Genomic DNA, 18,352 nt, shown 5'->3' with positions numbered 1-18,352 from the left:
AATAGATTTCTTACTATAGGTCACACCTTCAGAAGTTTGAAAATCATGGCGTTTAATCACACCAATAATGGTGAAGGTGGGTCTTATGAATATTCAGGGAAAAAAACATGCAATGGTCAAAACATCTCAGTTCTTCTAGGTTTTAGTTCAAACCTACATTATGTTCAATATATCTATGTTCAAACTGAGGAGCTCTTAGCTCCAAGAAAACAAAGTTGAATGTCACTGAGAATGCTCTGATTCTCTGATAAGGATTTCATCCAAATGATTAAAATATATTTTCAAAAATTTAAATCTTAAATTTCAGTTATCTTTGGTATTTACTTATATGGAACATTTAATTCCCCAAACACCAGATAAATGATATACACTTTATTTCACTTATCCAAGATCATTGGATTTAATATTAGAAAGAGAAAATAAAACAATTCAGGGGACAAAAGCATTTATATAATTGTGACAGTATTTAATGTAAATATTAAATCTTATAAGGTTAATTAGCACTATTATATGGTCTGGTGTAATAGATCGTAAAATAACTCTTTTGTATAGAAGATAGAGCCCATTATTGCAATAGGCCCTTAAGCTGGAATGGTTTTCAAGCTTCTGACTGACTAGGAGGTTTGTAAATATATGTGATATAGGGAAGTGGACTTGGCCCAATGGATAGGGTGTCCGCCTACCACATGGGAGGTCCATGGTTAAAACCCAGGGCCTCCTTGACCCATGTGGAGCTGGCCCACGCTCAGTGCTGATGTGAGCAAGGAGTGCCCTGCCATGCAGGGGTGTCCCCCGTGTAGGGGAACCCCACGTGCAAGGAGTGCACCCCATAATGGGAGATGTCCAGGGTGAAAAAAAATGCAGCCTACCCAAGAATGGTGCCACACACATGGAGAGCTGACACAACAAGATGACTCAACAGAAAAAAAGAAACACATTCCTGGTGCCACTGGTAAGGATAGGAGCGGTCACAGAAGAACACACAGCAAATGGACACAGAAAGCAGACAACTGGGGTGGGGGTGGGGGGAAGACAGGGAGAGAAATAAATAAATAAATATATATATATATATTTTATATATATATGTGTGTGTTTGTGTGTGTGTGTGTATGTGATATGGTCTAACTTGTCCGTAGGTTGATAAGGGACAGATTTTGAGAAACTCATAATCATTACTTCTTGATTTAATAAACAGATGAAAATGTTCCAAAGTTAACTAATCACAGGACGTTTTCAGGAACTAACTCACAAATAAATTGAAAAATATTTTTTCTTGAAATTAATCATTGTTACATATATTATAGTGATTTTTTACTTAATCCACTTGAATATATAGATTTACTGTTTGGAGGGGAAATTAAATGTTTACTTACGATTTCTTCATCTTTTAACTGGGAATTAATATTCTGTGTTTACCAAAGAAAAGAGATGTTAAGTATAGATAAGGCAAGGGTAATTGTTTTTACTTTAGCACAAAGTCTTTGAGAGATTAGCTTAAGCATTTTTAACAGTCTTGAATAGATTGCCTTCAGTGTTAAAAATCCCTCTCTCCTTCAGGATCATAGCAATCTTATCATTTCTAAGGCCAATCTTTAATGTGTTTTGCCATATATTGGCTAGAATTATACTTAGCAGTTTCTAGTATCGTGGCTTTGTTTCTCAGAACCATTAAAATAATCATCAACGAACTCTACCTTATCATTAAAAAGTGATTCAGGCAATCTCACAAATGCCATTAGTTTCAAGTCTTCTGAAGAGCACTTATCTCTTGCATCTAGGTCATTCTCTGTTTCATCTAGAAGCTTCTAAACTTGGGAGAAGAGTCTCAAAACTTAGAACCAAATAGCATATGCTTGAATTCAAGAGAGAAGAGGACCATTTTCTTATTTGTAACTGAGGTTTTAAATTTATAACCCTTATTGAAATGAGACTTCCCCCACCCCTTATATTTTAGTGCAATAATTGATTTTAGGAATTTACCTGGATAAACTCAGAATCAGAGTTTCAGCTTGCTATTTAGTGGAATAAATAGGTTTGAATTTTCCATTTCAATCTGGCTTCATTTATTAGTGCATTAAAATGCTTTTGACATCAAAAAGAGTAGTGATGGTGATACTTGACAACAGATTTTTATTTGGAGCTTTCTACAGAAATCATTTGGATTCTCAAACTGCAAACAGAAAAATAAAAGCAAAAAAACAAACTTATTCCTTTCCTAAAAATAATTCTATATGTATGGAAAATGTCATATTTATGCAGAGCAAAGACTAAGCCACAATAATGAGTATAGAGCAAGAGACTGTAGAATGCATCTAGAAACCATTTAAAGCTCAAGTAAGCAGAAGCCAATGAGAAGAAAACCTAAGGAACATTTTGCTCTTTTTCTCTCTCACACCTGCAAATACAAACAGGATATTTATTAAGTGAATTGGTACATGTAACTAAAACTGGCTGGAAATACACTAAAAACAATACATAATTAAGATACAAGTTGTTTAAGAATTTCTTTCATCTAGATGATTTCTGAAGCCTCTTCTTCCTGTTTCTCTCTTTGGTTCCCCTACTATTCTAGTCCCACATATTGCAAACATTAGGATAACGATAACTTGGCAAATAATAAAACTAGCTATAGTGAGGTAGAGATTTTGCAAAAGTATTTTAAATATTATATCAAAAAGCTATAGAAAGGAGAAATGTGCAGAACTAATCCTATATTCCTAATAACTTTTATGACATTATCTGAGTCATATTTCTGCAGATAATAAAAACAAAACTAGAAAACAAAAGCATGAGATACACCCAGCCACAGAAATGAAATTTATTTTGGCTTTAAAATTACCTTTGCCATTGTTCTTCATGTGCATTTTTGCACAAAAAAAAATTTTTTTAAAGTATTTTAAAAATATGTACCCTCTTTCCACACATTATAAATGGTATAAATTAAAATAAATTCTAGAGTCCCCCCTTTTTATTTGTTCCTTTATTATTCTATCAGATACCATATTCAAGATTATTTAATATTCACTCTTTTAAAAATAACACAAGGTTTGCTGCCCTCAGTTGCCAAACTAGTTTAAGGTGGCTGCTAGCATATAAATTACCATTATGGGAATAAGAAAAAGTCTATTTCAAGCAAATGATTTGGTAAGGATAGTAAGAGTCAATTTTTATCCTTTCACCTTTGTATGGTACCTTAATACCACAACCAAATGTAGTGTCCCTGGATTTTAGTTTCCAACCTTGGATCACTGTCTGCGATCCACTTTCTTACTTCAGTTATTGGTGATTCATGTCCTCACACAGCCTACAACATATTATTCCATTATTATTTACCTCCACCACTCATCAATAAATATTTGCTTATCTCCAATGACATGCCTGACTCATTTAGTCTTAGGGATGCCAGGTTCACTAAAAAGAAATTGTATTCATGGTGTTCACCTTCCAGTCATAGAAGACAGACAATAAACAAACAAAAATGAATAAATCAGACATCAGATTGCAATAAATTATCTGGAGGAAGTAGAAGGCATAGGAGAGTTTATTTTAGATTAGGTATTCATGGAAGGTTTTACTGAAGAGGTGACATTTTTGCTGATTGGAAAGTATTGAAGGCTTTTAAGCAGCAAAATGGTATAACAGTTTACATTTTTACAAGACACTGTGGACAATATGTAGAAAACAGATGACAGAGAAGGCAAATATAGAGATAAGAAGAGTAGTTAAGAGGCTATTACAGTAGTTCAGGAAAGAGACTAGAGTGACCCTGGCTAGGGTTGAGGTGATGAAAAGGAAGTTAAGTTTGGCAGCTGAAGAAAAGAAGAGAAATAAAGGATGGCACAATTCCTCAATTGGGGAACATCATGGTAATTGATATTAATTTCCGAGATGATGAAGTCTGATAGGAGAAAGGAGTTGAGCTTCCTCTTTGGACATGTTGAGTTTCAGATGTCTTAGATGAACAACATAGATACTTACATATACAAATGTTGCTCAGAGGAATAGTCAACATTGTGTATATAAGTCATGTGGTATCCAAAGCCTCGTTATTAGAGCAGGTTTTAAAGTGGAAAAGTTTACAAGGAGAAAGGAATAGGTGTTAGGAGTAATCTCTTGGTTTTTCAATATTTAAATTTGAGGAGGGACGAGGTAACAATAAAAGCGCTGAGAAAAGTCCATTAGAAACTTAGAAGGAAAATCAATAGAATACGCTTTCATGGAGGCCATGAATGGAAATATTTAAGAGGAGAATTAACTAGGATGAATGTAGCCAAGAGATTAAATAAGATAAATACAGAAAAATGTCCATTGCAAATGACAAAATAAACGTAACTGGCATCCTTGGTAGTAGGAGCTTCAGAGATATGGTGGGCATGGAAAGGGTTGTAGAGTTGTGGTTTTGAGGAAATTCATTCTCTGAATGAAGAAGACAATTATTTTGAGAAGTTTCAATACAAAGAGGAGCAAAGGTGGTGAAGCATTTTATTTTATTTTCATTTTTAAGATGAGTGCTCCCAGAGCATGTTTTATACTATTGTGATTCTTAGAGAGGGAAATTGATAAGACAAGAGGTAGAGAGTGACTATCTGGTTGAAAATGCTAGCTGAAAAGAAATCTACAGCATAGGTCCAGGGATTGACTTTTGTTAGGAGCAGGGACACTTAGATTAAAAACAGGGTAAACAGAGAGATAGTGTTGTGCATATGGTGGAGGGACTGTGGGTTCTTTTGTTAGCTTGCTTATTTTTCTTAATGAAGAGTAATGGTTACTCAACAGCTGAGAATGGGTGAGGAGATAACTATGAATCTGGAAGAAATAGAAGAAGATAAAAGTTTGGTATCTAAGAGAATGAGAGAGTGAGTTAGGTAACTCTTACCAATTAAAGAATTGTTGGACAATTCCGGGTAGTTATTTGTTTTTGTTTTTTGTTTGTTTGATTGCTTTTAAAGATTTATTTATTTCTCTCCCCTTTCCCCCCCCCCCCCCCCCCCCCCAGTTTTCTGCTCTCTGTGTCCATTCGCTGTGTGTTCTTCTGTGACTGCTTCTATCCTTATCAGCAGCACTTGGAATCTGTGTTTCTTTTTGTTGCGTCATCTTGTTGTATCAGCTCTCCATGTATGCAGCACCGTTCTTGGTCAGACTGCACTTTCTTCAGTGCTGAGTGGCTCTCCTTACAGGGCGCACTCCTTGCGCTTTGGGCTCTGCTATGCCCTGTGTGTCACCCCTGTGTGTCAGGGCACTCTTTGCACGCATCATCACTGCGCATGGGTCGGGTAGTTATTTGAAACATGGGATTTTGAATTAAAAAACCCTGGATGTGTCACTTTTTCTTCAACTTGGTTTGAAGCTCTGATAAAGGCACAGGGAAGATGGAAATATTGGATTCATCAGGTCTAGAATTTAACTAGATGCTTGCAATGGATGGGGAAGAAGGGAAAAAATATGAAAAAGAGAAGGTTAGGAAGGCATTAAATAATAAATGGAAATAGTGAATTCATTAGATAAGATTGCAGATTTTTATAACATAATAGACTAATGAACTGAAAGGATGGGAAGTTATGATTAGGAAAAAAATTGAGATTTTAAGTAATGTAGAAATGGTAAAGGTAAAATTTAGTATATGATCATGACTCAAGGTGGGTTTACAAAACAATTATTGGACTTGAGGGATCAGGGAACTGAAACATCGACGTATTGGATGGGTTATAATTGTCATTATTTAAGTCAATGAATTTCTGTTAGGTCTTTATTGATCCTGTGAGAATATTCTCTTTTGAATTCATTTTCTTTCTTTTCTTACACTCTAAGTGAAAAGTTTTCAAGACATTCAATAATCTATTTTGTTCTCTTTCTTGCACTTGAACCCTTGCTTGACTCCAATCTCCTTGTAATAAACTCCAGTCCTGCCCTCTCCTCTGACTTGTAATTTCTCATTTCCTTATTGCCAGACAGAGAGGTCTGCCTAGACTTTTTTCCAGCACTTGATTGCAACATGTTCCAAAGTGAAATCATAAAATTTTCCTTTCTATTTCAATTGATTTACTCCTGGTTTATATTTATGTCTTCCATTGGTTGGTTTCTGTGTGTTGGTTGCGGGGGAGGGGGCAGTTCCCTTCCTTAGCCCTAGCATCATTTATACTATCCACCTAGCCACCTCAGAGAATTTTTCTTTTTTCCTTAATAACATATATATCCTTATTCCATTTTCTCCAAGGCTCTTTAATCAGCCATTTACTGCTTTCCTTTATTATTATCCCAAACTTCATGTAGGTCCTCATTATCTCTCTTCAGAACTGAATATGTAGTCTTATTGGATTTCATTTCCCAGATGCTTTACGCTAACATTTATAAAGGAAATTCTAATCAGGAATTCTTACTCCTAAAAATTCATAAAAGAGCATTTCCATTTTAAAGAATGACTAGGCTCTCAAGCCCCCTTTTTACCTATTTTAAAATAACAGATTGATTTTTTCTGACAGCCTCCCTGGACTTTCTGATTTCTTTGTTTTTATTTATATTTTTCATTATGTCCAATTTTTCCCCACTACATTTTATCTTCTCTTCCTATTAATATGATACCTTTGTCTTCTGGTCTAATACTAAATAATAATAATAATTTTTCATGAGTTTTTATCTGTCCTAAAGATTTTGTCATAGACCAAGCTACTCATGAGTATATTTCTTCCTGCTCTTTTGTAGCAGTTTATAAAATGTTGCATCTTGGCTTTTGATTTGATTTCTCTGGTGCCTTAGCCTTTACCTTTACTCTCTTTTTTTAATAAATTTTATTTCTTTGAATTTCAGTTTATTTTTCTTTACTATAATTTCCTTTTGGCTCTTGTTTTTATAAATACTTTATTTAAATTTCAGTTTATTTTTCACACCTACAGTTTCATTTTGGTTCTTTTTTATAAATTCTATTTCTTTGAATAATCTTTTTTAATTTGTTCAATTTAGCCAAAAGAAGTTTTGCCTGTTAGCCCTATTTTCTCTTCCTGGTAGTCACCATAATCCATCAATTTAATGATATGGCCTCTGGAGAGCAAGCCCCCACCCACTGGACTTACTACTCTTGAACTGTCTTATTCTATTTCTAACAAGATCCTATCTTAATTAAGGATACTAATCAATAATTCTTCCTTTTTGAGAGCCTATTGCAATTCCACTAAATTAGAGGTGATGAATCTTATGATGTTTTTTAACTCACTTATGCCATTTACCATGTCCTGCCAAATATTAAGTTGGAAGACATATGCCTTAAATAAACTATTAAATTACAGTATCATAGAGAGACAGAACATATGTACAGGTATACTTTAACAAACAACAAAAAGTTCATTGATCTCTTATCTGACTTAAGATATAAGCATAAGAATAGAACACTTCTGGTGATTAAACCTATTGAAGACTGCTCTACTATAAATGCTTCTGAAGTTTTGCGTTTCCTTGAACTATGTATAGCATAAATTGTGAAGCTATGCCATAAAGAAATCAGAAACAAAATATTTCACTGATTATGTTTTTTTTATTTTATTTATTTATTTATTTTCCAAATTCTACTCAATTTATTCATTTTTTAAAAAATATTACATTAAAAAATATGAGGTCCCCATTCACCCCCACCGCCTCCACCCCACCACTCCCCCGACAGTAACACTCTCCCCCATCATCATGACACATCCATTGCATCTGGTGAGTACATCTCTGGGCATTGCTGCACCCCATGTCCTGTGGTCCACACCATAGCCCACACTCTCCCACGTTCCATCCAGTGGGCCATGGGAGGACATACAATGTCTGGCAATTGTCCCTGGAGCATTACCCAGGACAACTCCAAATCCCGAAAATGCTTCCACATCTCATCTCTTCCTCCCGTTCCCCACACCCAGCAGCCACCATGGCAACTTTTTCCACACCAATGCCACATTTTCTCGACTATTAACCACAATAGTTCATGAATAGGATATCATTAAGTCCATTCTAATTTTTATTGTATTCCTCCTTCCTGCGGACCTTGGCTTGGTTGTGTCCATTCCACATCTATATCAAGAGGGGGTTTAGATTCCACATGGATACTGGGTGCAATCCTCCTGCTTTCAGTTTTAGGCACTCTAGGCTCCATGGTGTGGTGGTTGACATTCTTCAACTCCATGTTAGCTGACTGGGGTAAGTCCAATAAATCAGAGTGTAGGAGCTGAATTCTGTTGAGGCTCAGGGCCTGGCTATCATATTGTCAGTCCAGAGATTCAAATCCCCTAGATATATCTTAAACCCCAGCACCAACTACAATTCCAGTAAAGTAGCATGAAAGGCTTGTGAAAAGAGATCCCATCTGAGTCCAGCTCCATCATGCAGAAACACCAGCTCCAAAGAAGGGCCAACTGACATGGCAGTGAACCCCATCTGCCATGACCATAGAACCTGTGGGTCCTTTTAGCCCTCAAAAGGACCAATACCTGGGGTTGTATCTACTTTATCTGTCTCTGAGACTCTGCTCAGGTGTGCATAAGGGCAATCCTTCTGACAACCCCAGACTCTTTTTTAGAGACTCATAGCCATATGAACTCATTTGTCCTTTCCATTTCCCCCTTCCTTTAGGTCAAACAGCATTTTTAACTCCTGTTATTATATGTAGACAGGGATATTATGCTGGTCCACACTGAACCTTTAATTCAAGGTCATTTTCTAGTTACGTCATCAGCTGGTACTTGGTAGTGATCCCTCGGTGCCAGGGAGGCTCATCCCCGGGTGTCATGTCCTACGCTGGGGGGAAGGCATTGCATTTACATGCTGAGTTTGGCTTTGAGACTGGCCACATTTGAGTAACATGGAGGCTGTCAGGAGGGAACTCTTAGGCACAGTGCTGCTCTAGGCCTTGTTCTTATTTCAGGTGTATAGGCTCACAAGCATAGTCATTAGTATCAGGGGCTCACTTTTGGACCCTCATTCCTTCCTGGTCCTTACCATTGCACCTGGGGGACTGCTGCTGCTCCCCTAGGACCACGACAGAGCCCCCCCCCCCGCCCCGCCCCAGCCAGGAACCCAGCTCCCCCCCAGCTGTTGTTTTTAATTATTTCCACTTTGAGTATATCCAAACATTTCCATGCACCCTGGACACATGCCCTGTATAACTTCCTGTCAACCATATATCGCCTGTCAATAACATCCTATACCAGTATTCCTCTGCTGCCATTGTTGAACCAATCTGTGATCCAAAACTTCCTGAAAGTGAAGCCCAATATAATGTCAGGTTCCCTTACTAGTAAAATGGAATACAGTGATGTTTAAAGGTTAAATATAGAATACCTATTGATTTGGAAAAATTCTACATCCTATCTTTTTCTTTTCTTTTTTCCTAATTATTGAGCTTCTCTTCACAAGAGCCCTAGATCACAGTAATTCATCTATACAATATACAGTACTCCCACATATCCATTATAAAACCTTTTCCCTTACACAGTGATAATCTTTTAACTTATTCATATCATATTTACTAAAACTGATGTACAGATATTGAGACAATAGCTTTCAAACAAGGTAACATTTGTGTTTACATTGTGGTTCATACTTTAGGCTATACAGTTTTCTAAGTTTTTTAGTTATCCTATGTTTTACATTATGGTTTACATTATTAGTCTGTCATCCCCTCTATGTTTTTTGGTGTAATATTACATGTTTTATATCCATCCTTGTGTACTCTTGTGAAACACTTCTTTTGCCCTCACATTTACTTTGGGTCCATCTATTCAATATCTATTTCCCCCTCCCCTTGGTGCCCACAGTGACAGTCAATCTTCATTTCTTGAGGAGCCATGTTCAGCGATACTTGAAACAGTGTTGAGGGCTTGACTTGCTCAACTGCCCTAATGCCCTGAGAGCCACCCTTTCTCTTGAGAGATACAGTTCCCTGGCATTAGTCCTCCCCAGGATGTGGGTCTACCTTCACTCTCATTATATGGGTCTCTACCCAATGGTATAACCCACTCTGGCAAAATGAGCATTCAGATATTCCCTAGGAGTCTGTCCTGCATCAGATTATCCCCTTTGAGTATCTTAAACAGGTAACTTTCCTAATTATATTTTGAAAAGGTTTTCTCAGCATTTTACTTTCAACCAACACCTGACAATCTCCTATGTTTGTATGTTGCCCCTACCTCCCCCCAATTTCTTGTGTAAATAGTAGTAGGTAAACACTTAAAGTTAAGGTATTCTTTACTAAAAGTTATTTGGTGTTTTGAGAACCGCCCTCATAAAAATACAAAGTCATTATCAGAAGCAAAAGAAAAACAGTTTTTCACAATTGGTTCACATAACAATCAATCTAGGAAAATCAGTTTCATGATCTCTCCAAGGGCCTAGAACAATGTTTTTATAAATAAGAATAGGACTTTGCATAATATAGAATTATTTACAACTATGTTCAGAAACAGTTCATTTGATCCTCAATGGCAAACTAACCTCTTATGTATGTTTTAAATTTAAAATGATGAAATAAATAGCCCCATGAGTAATCCCTTTCTACTTCTTCTTGTTTAACAACCATGTCCTTAACTTCCCACAGATATTCATTACAAAATTATTTTTGAACCAGTTTCACGGTTTTAAGGAGGCTACCCCTTGAAATTATTTTGTATTTATATTTTAAATAAATAATAGAAGGAAACAACCATATTTACCAAATGTATTAGTCAGGGTTCTCTAGGGAAACAGAATTACCAAGAGATATCTGTCAATAGTATGAGATTTTATAAGTCTCTCATCTGACTTTGGGGATGCACAAGGCCAGTTTCCGTAGGCAGGCTGCAACCAAGTTCTAGGAGATGTTGGCTGTCCAAAGATGAGCTGGGAAATTCTCACTCAGTGCTGGAATCACTTACCCTTTTAAGACATTCAAAACTGATTGCTGATGCCAATCTCCCTGATTGATGTAATTATAACCAGCTATCTATGATTTACCACATCAGTAAAGTCAATGGTGACTAAAGTCCATAAATGCCCTTGTATTACAGTAGCCCAGTGCTTGCTTGACCAAACAACTGGGCACAATTACCTGGCTGAATTGACACATTAGCCAAACCATCACACCAAATATTTCTCTTCTGCTCTTTCCTTCTTCCTCCTCACTTGGTTGTTATTGTTTGTTCTCTGGTTTAAGAATCTAATCTCAGCCTACTCAGTGGTAAACTGCCTAATCTAGAGTTCTCTCTGAATCCTTCTTCTTTTAACCCAATGAGCTTAAAATCTTCAACTTTGAACTTTGTTTCCCATCCACTCCATTTACATTTAATTTCTGTCATTCCCTTTCTCTAAAAATATGATAGTATGACCACAGGGAGTTTGATTCAAGAATCTTCAGAATAATTTCCTGATTTAAATTTTTTTGCTTTCAGCAGAATATGTATCAAAACGTTTGTATAATTCCTACTACTAATTTTAGATTGAAACCATCAGAGAAAATAGAGAGGAATTGGGCTTTTAAAAAAATCACTATGGTATTTAAACTTCAATCACATTTAAGGATCCTTGGGAAATTTCTAATCTGAATTAAAGCCAGTAGGCATCTGCATGCTGTTACATAGTTCATAACACACAAAGTTATTAACTGTATGTTTTTGCTTTGTCTTATATTAAAGAAAATGAAGGTATGCCTATTTCTAAATTTGTATGCTTGTTCTTTCAGCCGAAACAAGGTTTCTACTTGAATGCTATTAGAGTGACTTATTTTTGTTTTTTCTTTCATCTAGAAAAAGTAAGTTTAATTTTTACAACATGAGTTTTATCACTGGAGTCCAATATTCCTGTGCTTATGAAAGAAAACCGTTATAGAATCCAAACTGGATATAGCCATTTGGGAAAACAAAGGCACTAAGTATACTTGTACCAGATTTCCAAAGCCAACTTTTTACTCCTGTTGACTTCTGCAAGAACACTTAGAGAATTATTTTCCAAGGAGACCTATGTTATAGGAATCACTTTTCCATAACTAAACTGCTTATTCTTTATTCTTATTCTCAAGTATGAGCCTAAAGAAGACGAGTCCTGTAGGCAAAGCAAGGATTCCATTCTCTTCAACATCTAGGGAGTAAATGATCCTATAAATAGTTGGAAGAACTGGACTGATTATTTTTAGGCATAAACTTATGCCCAATAAATAATGCCCCCAAAACCAAGTAAGCAGAATAAATACCCCCCAAAACTAACTTCAGTGGAAATTAGTAATCAGGTTTGTATCTGGTTCAAAATATTAAGAAGACAAGTGATCTGATAGAGGAGTGCCAATTTCATCTTAACAGTAATTTATAAGAGAGGGGTTGTTAAGGTGCTGGAAAATCTCTTATTTGATGTTTACTAAAGAGAACATTGATATAACATAGTTACAAAGAAATTAGATTAATTTTCACTGAGGCCTTAGAATATGTGAGAACATACATGCACATATTTGGTATCTTCTTGCATTTTTATTTTCTTGTTGTTTTCTGTAGCCCTAGGAAGAAACTTCTGCAGAAGTTTGATTTGGTGCATAGGAAAATAAAATACATTTTAGCCCTATAGATTGGTAGACAGACACACACACTGAATTTCACCTCTTATAAAAGATTTCAACTTCAATTTATTTGGCATTTAAAGGGGGAAATCTCTGGGTTGGCTCTATTACCTTTCTCACTGCAGAGTGTTACACAATATCATCTCACACCTGATGCTGGTTTCACTGTCCTGTTACTCCTACCCTCTCTCAGCCTTATCACATAGAAACTATATACTGGAACCACTTTTAAAAGTGGCTGCGTGCCTGAACAGCAGGGAAATTGTTATTCATTTCCAGCAAGAAACTCAATCACTTCTGGGTTCCAATTAGAGAAAGCCTAGGGGCCCTCTTTATTAAGATGAAACGCAAATTATATCAAGACTTGCTAAACCACTCAATATTTTTTTATGGTGATATTAAGAAGTTTGAACATTTTAAATTCTAATTGGGAATATGTGTAGGCTATTTTTAATCTATGCATAAACTCTAACCTCCATTTCTTTATAATTGCATGTTATGGTGCTCTTTTTACCACCTTGAAGATTTACCATACAGAGTAGGATCAAGAATCTTGCACTGTGTAGTGTTAGCAATGGCTTAGATTGTCATTACCTCCTGCTAACCATTTTTGCAGTTTTCATTTCATTATTTCCTAAAAGAGCAAATTTTGTTAAGAAAACTGTTTATAAATTCAGACTGGAAGCTTAAATGATTTGTTAATTTTTAAAATGACATTTCTATACACACAATCTAAAATATATATATATATCTAAATTTAATTAGGTATTTGCAGAAGATTTATGTTTTAATGTGTATAATAATCTGCAAGATGAACAAAAGTAGAGAAAAAACATCCCTAGTTTGCATTTGGGAGTATATTTTGTTGGTATGAAATGTGTGGATGCAGGCATGTAAAATATATCTGTGTGCATTTAAAAATTCTAACATATATCAATAAATCATTGTCTCTTAATAAAACAAATACTTCCTTTAAGTAGTATTTTAAGGAAGAAACTTCTAAAATTCAGATTATCCTATTATAAATGTTACTTTAGTGTTGTACATATGTGGCTTTGCAGAAAGGAAACTTTCACAAGTTCAGCTTTGTGCAGTAAGTCATAGTTTCATTGTAACTGTTTTGCCTCTTCAAGACACTTTAGGTATGTACATAGTGCAAGATTACACACAGTATGAGTTTTAAAATAAGAGTTCTTAAGTTCAAATAGCTATTAGCATAAGTAAAATACCTGATGCAATTTGAGAAGCATTGATGGTTCGGCTTTTATTATAATACTATTCTATGAAAGTGAGTTGTCTGTATAATTGGATTCTGTAAATATTTGCTTTTCCCAGTTGTTTTTGTATAACTAGTTTCTTCATTTTTTATCATATAATCCTCTTTCAGAAATTTCATAGAAACAGCTCTGATAAAATTGTCCTTGTCGTTTCTTTCTCCCCAAATTTCTTACCAGCTACACTGAACAATTCCCTCATTATGTTGCCAACCAGCTGTTTTGATTAGCAATATTTTCCAATATTTACTAACATTTGGTTTACAATTTTCTCCCCTTCATAAAAACCTGTCAGAATAAAAGTGTGTTTTTTTTTAATTTTAGAAAGATGTCATAGTTATGTCATCACTTATTAAGATCTATGATCTAATTGCATTTATAATAACAATATAAATTAAGTTTACCCAATTAAAAATATTTGAAGGGTTCTGCAGAATAATTTCCAACTGTGTGATAAAATCATGTTAAATTAGAAAATGTTGTCATGGAAAAACTAGGAAAATATTTATCTTAGTAGAAAGCAGGAGCTAGTGGGTGAATCATAGACTATGAAGTCAGGCTAGGATTTGAGCACTTCTCTGAGATTCTATATTCTTACAGGTATTACTATACAAAATATATATAATTATCCACTCATTCTTATAAAGATTATATAATATATATAAAGCAGCTAGAATAACCACCATTATCAGTGCATGATGGTAGATATCATTATTGACCATTTTATCATCAGTAATTATAAAAGAGCATATAAAATGTCTGGAAGGCAAAACCCATAGTTCATTTAAACTTTCTTTCTTTACTAAAAGCCACATTTGGGACAAGTGTTCTTTCAAATCTTTTACTAAAAGAGAATATTCAGAAAAAACCTTTAAGGGGGCAAATAAAGCAGAAGAAAGAGGGAGATGCTTCACATGGTTCCTGGTAAAGCTGTGGCTCAGTCATGACCCCACGTACAAGGGTGCAATTCCAGATACCTCACAGAAGGCTGCTCTAATAGGCCAAGGGCAAGCCTCCAGAAATTAGCAGGTATGATCCATTAGCTGCAACACAGAGGCAGGGCACCAGCAGTGACTGCTAAAATGGTTTAACAAACTGGTTACTCAATATATACCACCTTAATTAAGTTAAATAGAAGTGTCCATACTTCCAGGTCTTTTGATTGAGTCCGTAAAGATGCTTCCTTTGGCATCTTATAGAAGTTATGGCATGGTTATGCACAGAAAAGTTGTTCAATATGTATTAATTGTTGATCTACTCGAATCACAGACTATGTAACTTTTCTTATTTTTCCTGTCTCTGTGCGTGTTTGAACCTAACAGGCCAGAACCTGTTTTGTGGACAAAGGATGGTGGAGAATTACCAGATCCTGATCGAATGGTCGTGAGTGGTAGGGAGTTAAACATTCTTTTCCTGAACAAAACGGATAATGGTACATACCGATGTGAAGCCACTAACACCATTGGCCAAAGTAGCGCAGAGTATGTTCTCATTGTACACGGTGAGTACTATCTTGAAAATCCTACAACTGAAAGGATTAATGACCTGCAAACTGTTTAAATTTATCAAACTCCTGGCTATAATAAACAAAATTAAAGAACTTGTCTTTTTTTTTCCAGAGGAAGTTCTCTTAAGTGCAAACGCAGCAAAGATTGATTAGTAGTTTCCACGTCAGACTAATAAAATAAAATCACAATATGCACCTAAGATACAAATTATTTCTATGAAGTTAGTTTATTATAAAATTATTTAGTTGATTTTTGGTGGTGAATAGTAAATTATATTCCAATGATTGTCTTTAAATTTTACAACTAAATACTTTCGGTCCTAATTCAGAATCATGACAAAGTTCTTATCTATAATTTTTGTCATATTAGCATAAAATATACTTTATAGTTACAACAAGTGGTTTCACAAACAATGTCATTAAGATGCAGCTAAACCAGAGGAGTACAATGTTAATGACTAGAGTATTAATTCCTCATGACCCACAATTTGAAACTTCTATAGAAACTTCTCCTGGCTGCACTTATCTCACAATGTAGGCAAATATAACACAATGACAGAAAGAAATCCTAATATGCAGGAGTGAAGAGAATCTCTGTTTTCCCAAACTCAAAACAGACATATTTATAAGATAATATAACGTATTGTTAAATGGGGATGAACTTTTATGAGATTGATAAATACTACAATAAACAAAATTAGGCAGAGGTTCTTATTGTAGGATTATCTCAGAGTTTAATTTATATGCCAGTGTACATTGTGAATCCCTGAGAGAAGAAATCATTATTGAAGATTATGTTTTCCACATATATTTGTCCAAGGAAACTTTTCCGAGAGTAATGTGTTCTATAAAATATTAAAATATCCTGAAATACCATTGTATAAAATGTGATGCTATTATGAAACCCATGATCTTAGAGATCATTGAGTGTGTAAGTTTATTTGATAGCTTTTCCTCGAAAATTATTATATAGCACTGTAAGAATCATGGATTAGTTCAAGACCTTTCCCAAAAAGAATTTTTTGAATAAAGTCTAAGTCTTTGTAAAACTAATTCTAGACCTTGAAGAGATTTAATTGCAGGGACAATTCAATTGATTTGTATTACTGTTCCCAGGTATATATTCTGTTACAATGCAGGGCCGAAATAGGAGAAAGATACTATATTAAGCTGGAATGCAAATTTCTTATTTTCAAATTACTTTAGTGTAGAAAATCTCTCAAATCTTAAAACAATTTTGGCCCAGTAGGTAAATGGAGGCACACAGTGGTAGACTTTGTCTATAAACAAACATCTTGAAAGTAGTAAACCAGAGAAGTCAACTTTTAGTATTTCATGAATTGTGCAAAATTAAACTTTTGCTTAAGGTTAACCTAATCAAATTAGACTGATATTGAAATTAAATATAAATCCCTGTAGTTATATGTTCCCATTTTTACTGATAGAGAGAATGTAATAACCACTGAATACGTCCAGAAAATAAATTAGAACTTTAAAGCAGTATTCGAGAGCATTTGGTTTATGCTGACCTGGATGTTTAGACTACGCCGCCACTTAAGTATGGTCTGATTCACCCTTAACTTTCTAAGTGGTTCTCATACCTACAGTTTTTAGGAACCTGAGAGCATGTTGCATTGCATGTTACATTGTGTTGAAAACAATATGACATAAAAATATAGCAAATTAGGAGAGAAGTGACAGAAATAAAACAATATATTTAGATGAAACTTTTGTCATTCACTTCTGTCAAGTAACTCAAGTGGGACAAATTCATATGTTTTTCCAGTGTTTGCAAGCTAGCCAACAGCATGATTTCTTAAATAGCCAAACTACCTTTAGGTAGTTGCCAGTTTATATATTTCTAATAAATACTTCTCTAAGCACTTTGCAAGAAGTCATTTTTGGCTTTACTTTTTGAACTACAATTTATCAAAAGCACCCCATGGAGTAATGCTATTCATGCTGCTAGATAAATGCTGGGAAGTTTAACAGTAGTTTACCTAGGATTATTGACACAAGTAATGACAGGCTCGATGAAACAGTGAAACCATATTATGCTGTTTAAAGCGGTTTCCAATTGAGTTCATTACAAACTAAAGTTTATTTTTTTTTTTCCTCTTTGCACACTGGGTATAATGTTTCACCAGTCACTGGTTATATAAATATAAAAAGCTACAATCTCCTGTTAATGGTTTTGCTGTTCAAAACCCTACTAAATGATGAAATTTGAGTGGCATTTCAATCCATAATGAATGCATTTTGAAATGGAGTGATAAGTGATCATTTGTGAGCTCTTTACCCTTTTCTCTTCTACACCAAGGCTGATTTTACATTAGCTGTGATAATTTAATATAGCCTTATCACAGAAGGGCTTTTCATTGGCAGAGACCATGTGTCTTTGGCTTTCACCCAGTTGCCTAGGTCCTATTGATTCTTGATGTAGGTCTGAGCCCTTTCCAGTGAAATCATCTGCTATATATAAAATCTAACAGTTAGATTTTATTCTTTGGGTGTCAATGGAAATGCATTATTTAAATGTATCACATTTAATTGTTAACAGCACTGATATTTTGTGTTATGGGCACTGGCTGTATTTTCCTCCTCCTGTGCCAATTAGTTTTTTGTAAATTTCATCAGTAGAACTACAGATAGTATTTTGAAATGTCCAGTCTAAAATTCACCCTCAGTAAAAGGCCTAATAAAAGTCAGCATACAAATGCCTGTAGGATAAAGCATTTATATTTAAGACACATTTGTACAGTGGAGGTTCATTTAGGAGAAAAAGTAGCATTTTTAACTTTTTGTTAACAAGCTTAGCAATGGAAAAATTAATCTGTTAAATTCGTAGCCATAGTTACATTTCTTAATTCCTGTGAGCACAATAGTTTATTTTTTTCTTTTGCTTCTTTATAAAAATATTGACATTTCTCTGAAGTTATTGGTATCAGGGCTATTTATTTATTCAGAATGGTTGGTTAGGTTTGTATGTTTAATTGCCTTCAAATATTTTGTTCCTTTGCTATTTTA

At 34.9% G+C, this 18,352-nt stretch overlaps 1 protein-coding gene across 15 annotated transcripts in view; it reads left to right on the top strand.

Moving 5' to 3' along the window:
* The window catches only part of CADM2 (cell adhesion molecule 2), a 1,196,245-nt gene that overhangs the window by 1,080,349 nt on the left and 97,544 nt on the right, over window positions 1-18,352 (top strand). For all 15 annotated transcript variants that reach the window (XM_058296056.1, XM_058296060.1, XM_058296063.1 and 12 more), the window contains one exon: window positions 15,141-15,319. In XM_058296056.1, coding sequence (XP_058152039.1) covers window positions 15,141-15,319 — 179 coding nt within the window. The remainder of the gene's footprint in view (window positions 1-15,140; window positions 15,320-18,352) is intronic.

The sequence above is a fragment of the Dasypus novemcinctus genome, chromosome 4 (genome assembly GCF_030445035.2).
Source record: "Dasypus novemcinctus isolate mDasNov1 chromosome 4, mDasNov1.1.hap2, whole genome shotgun sequence".
In the NCBI taxonomy this organism is placed as follows: domain Eukaryota; kingdom Metazoa; phylum Chordata; class Mammalia; order Cingulata; family Dasypodidae; genus Dasypus; species Dasypus novemcinctus.
Note: the sequence above shows the minus strand (reverse complement) of the source record. Positions and strands in the feature narration are given on the sequence as shown.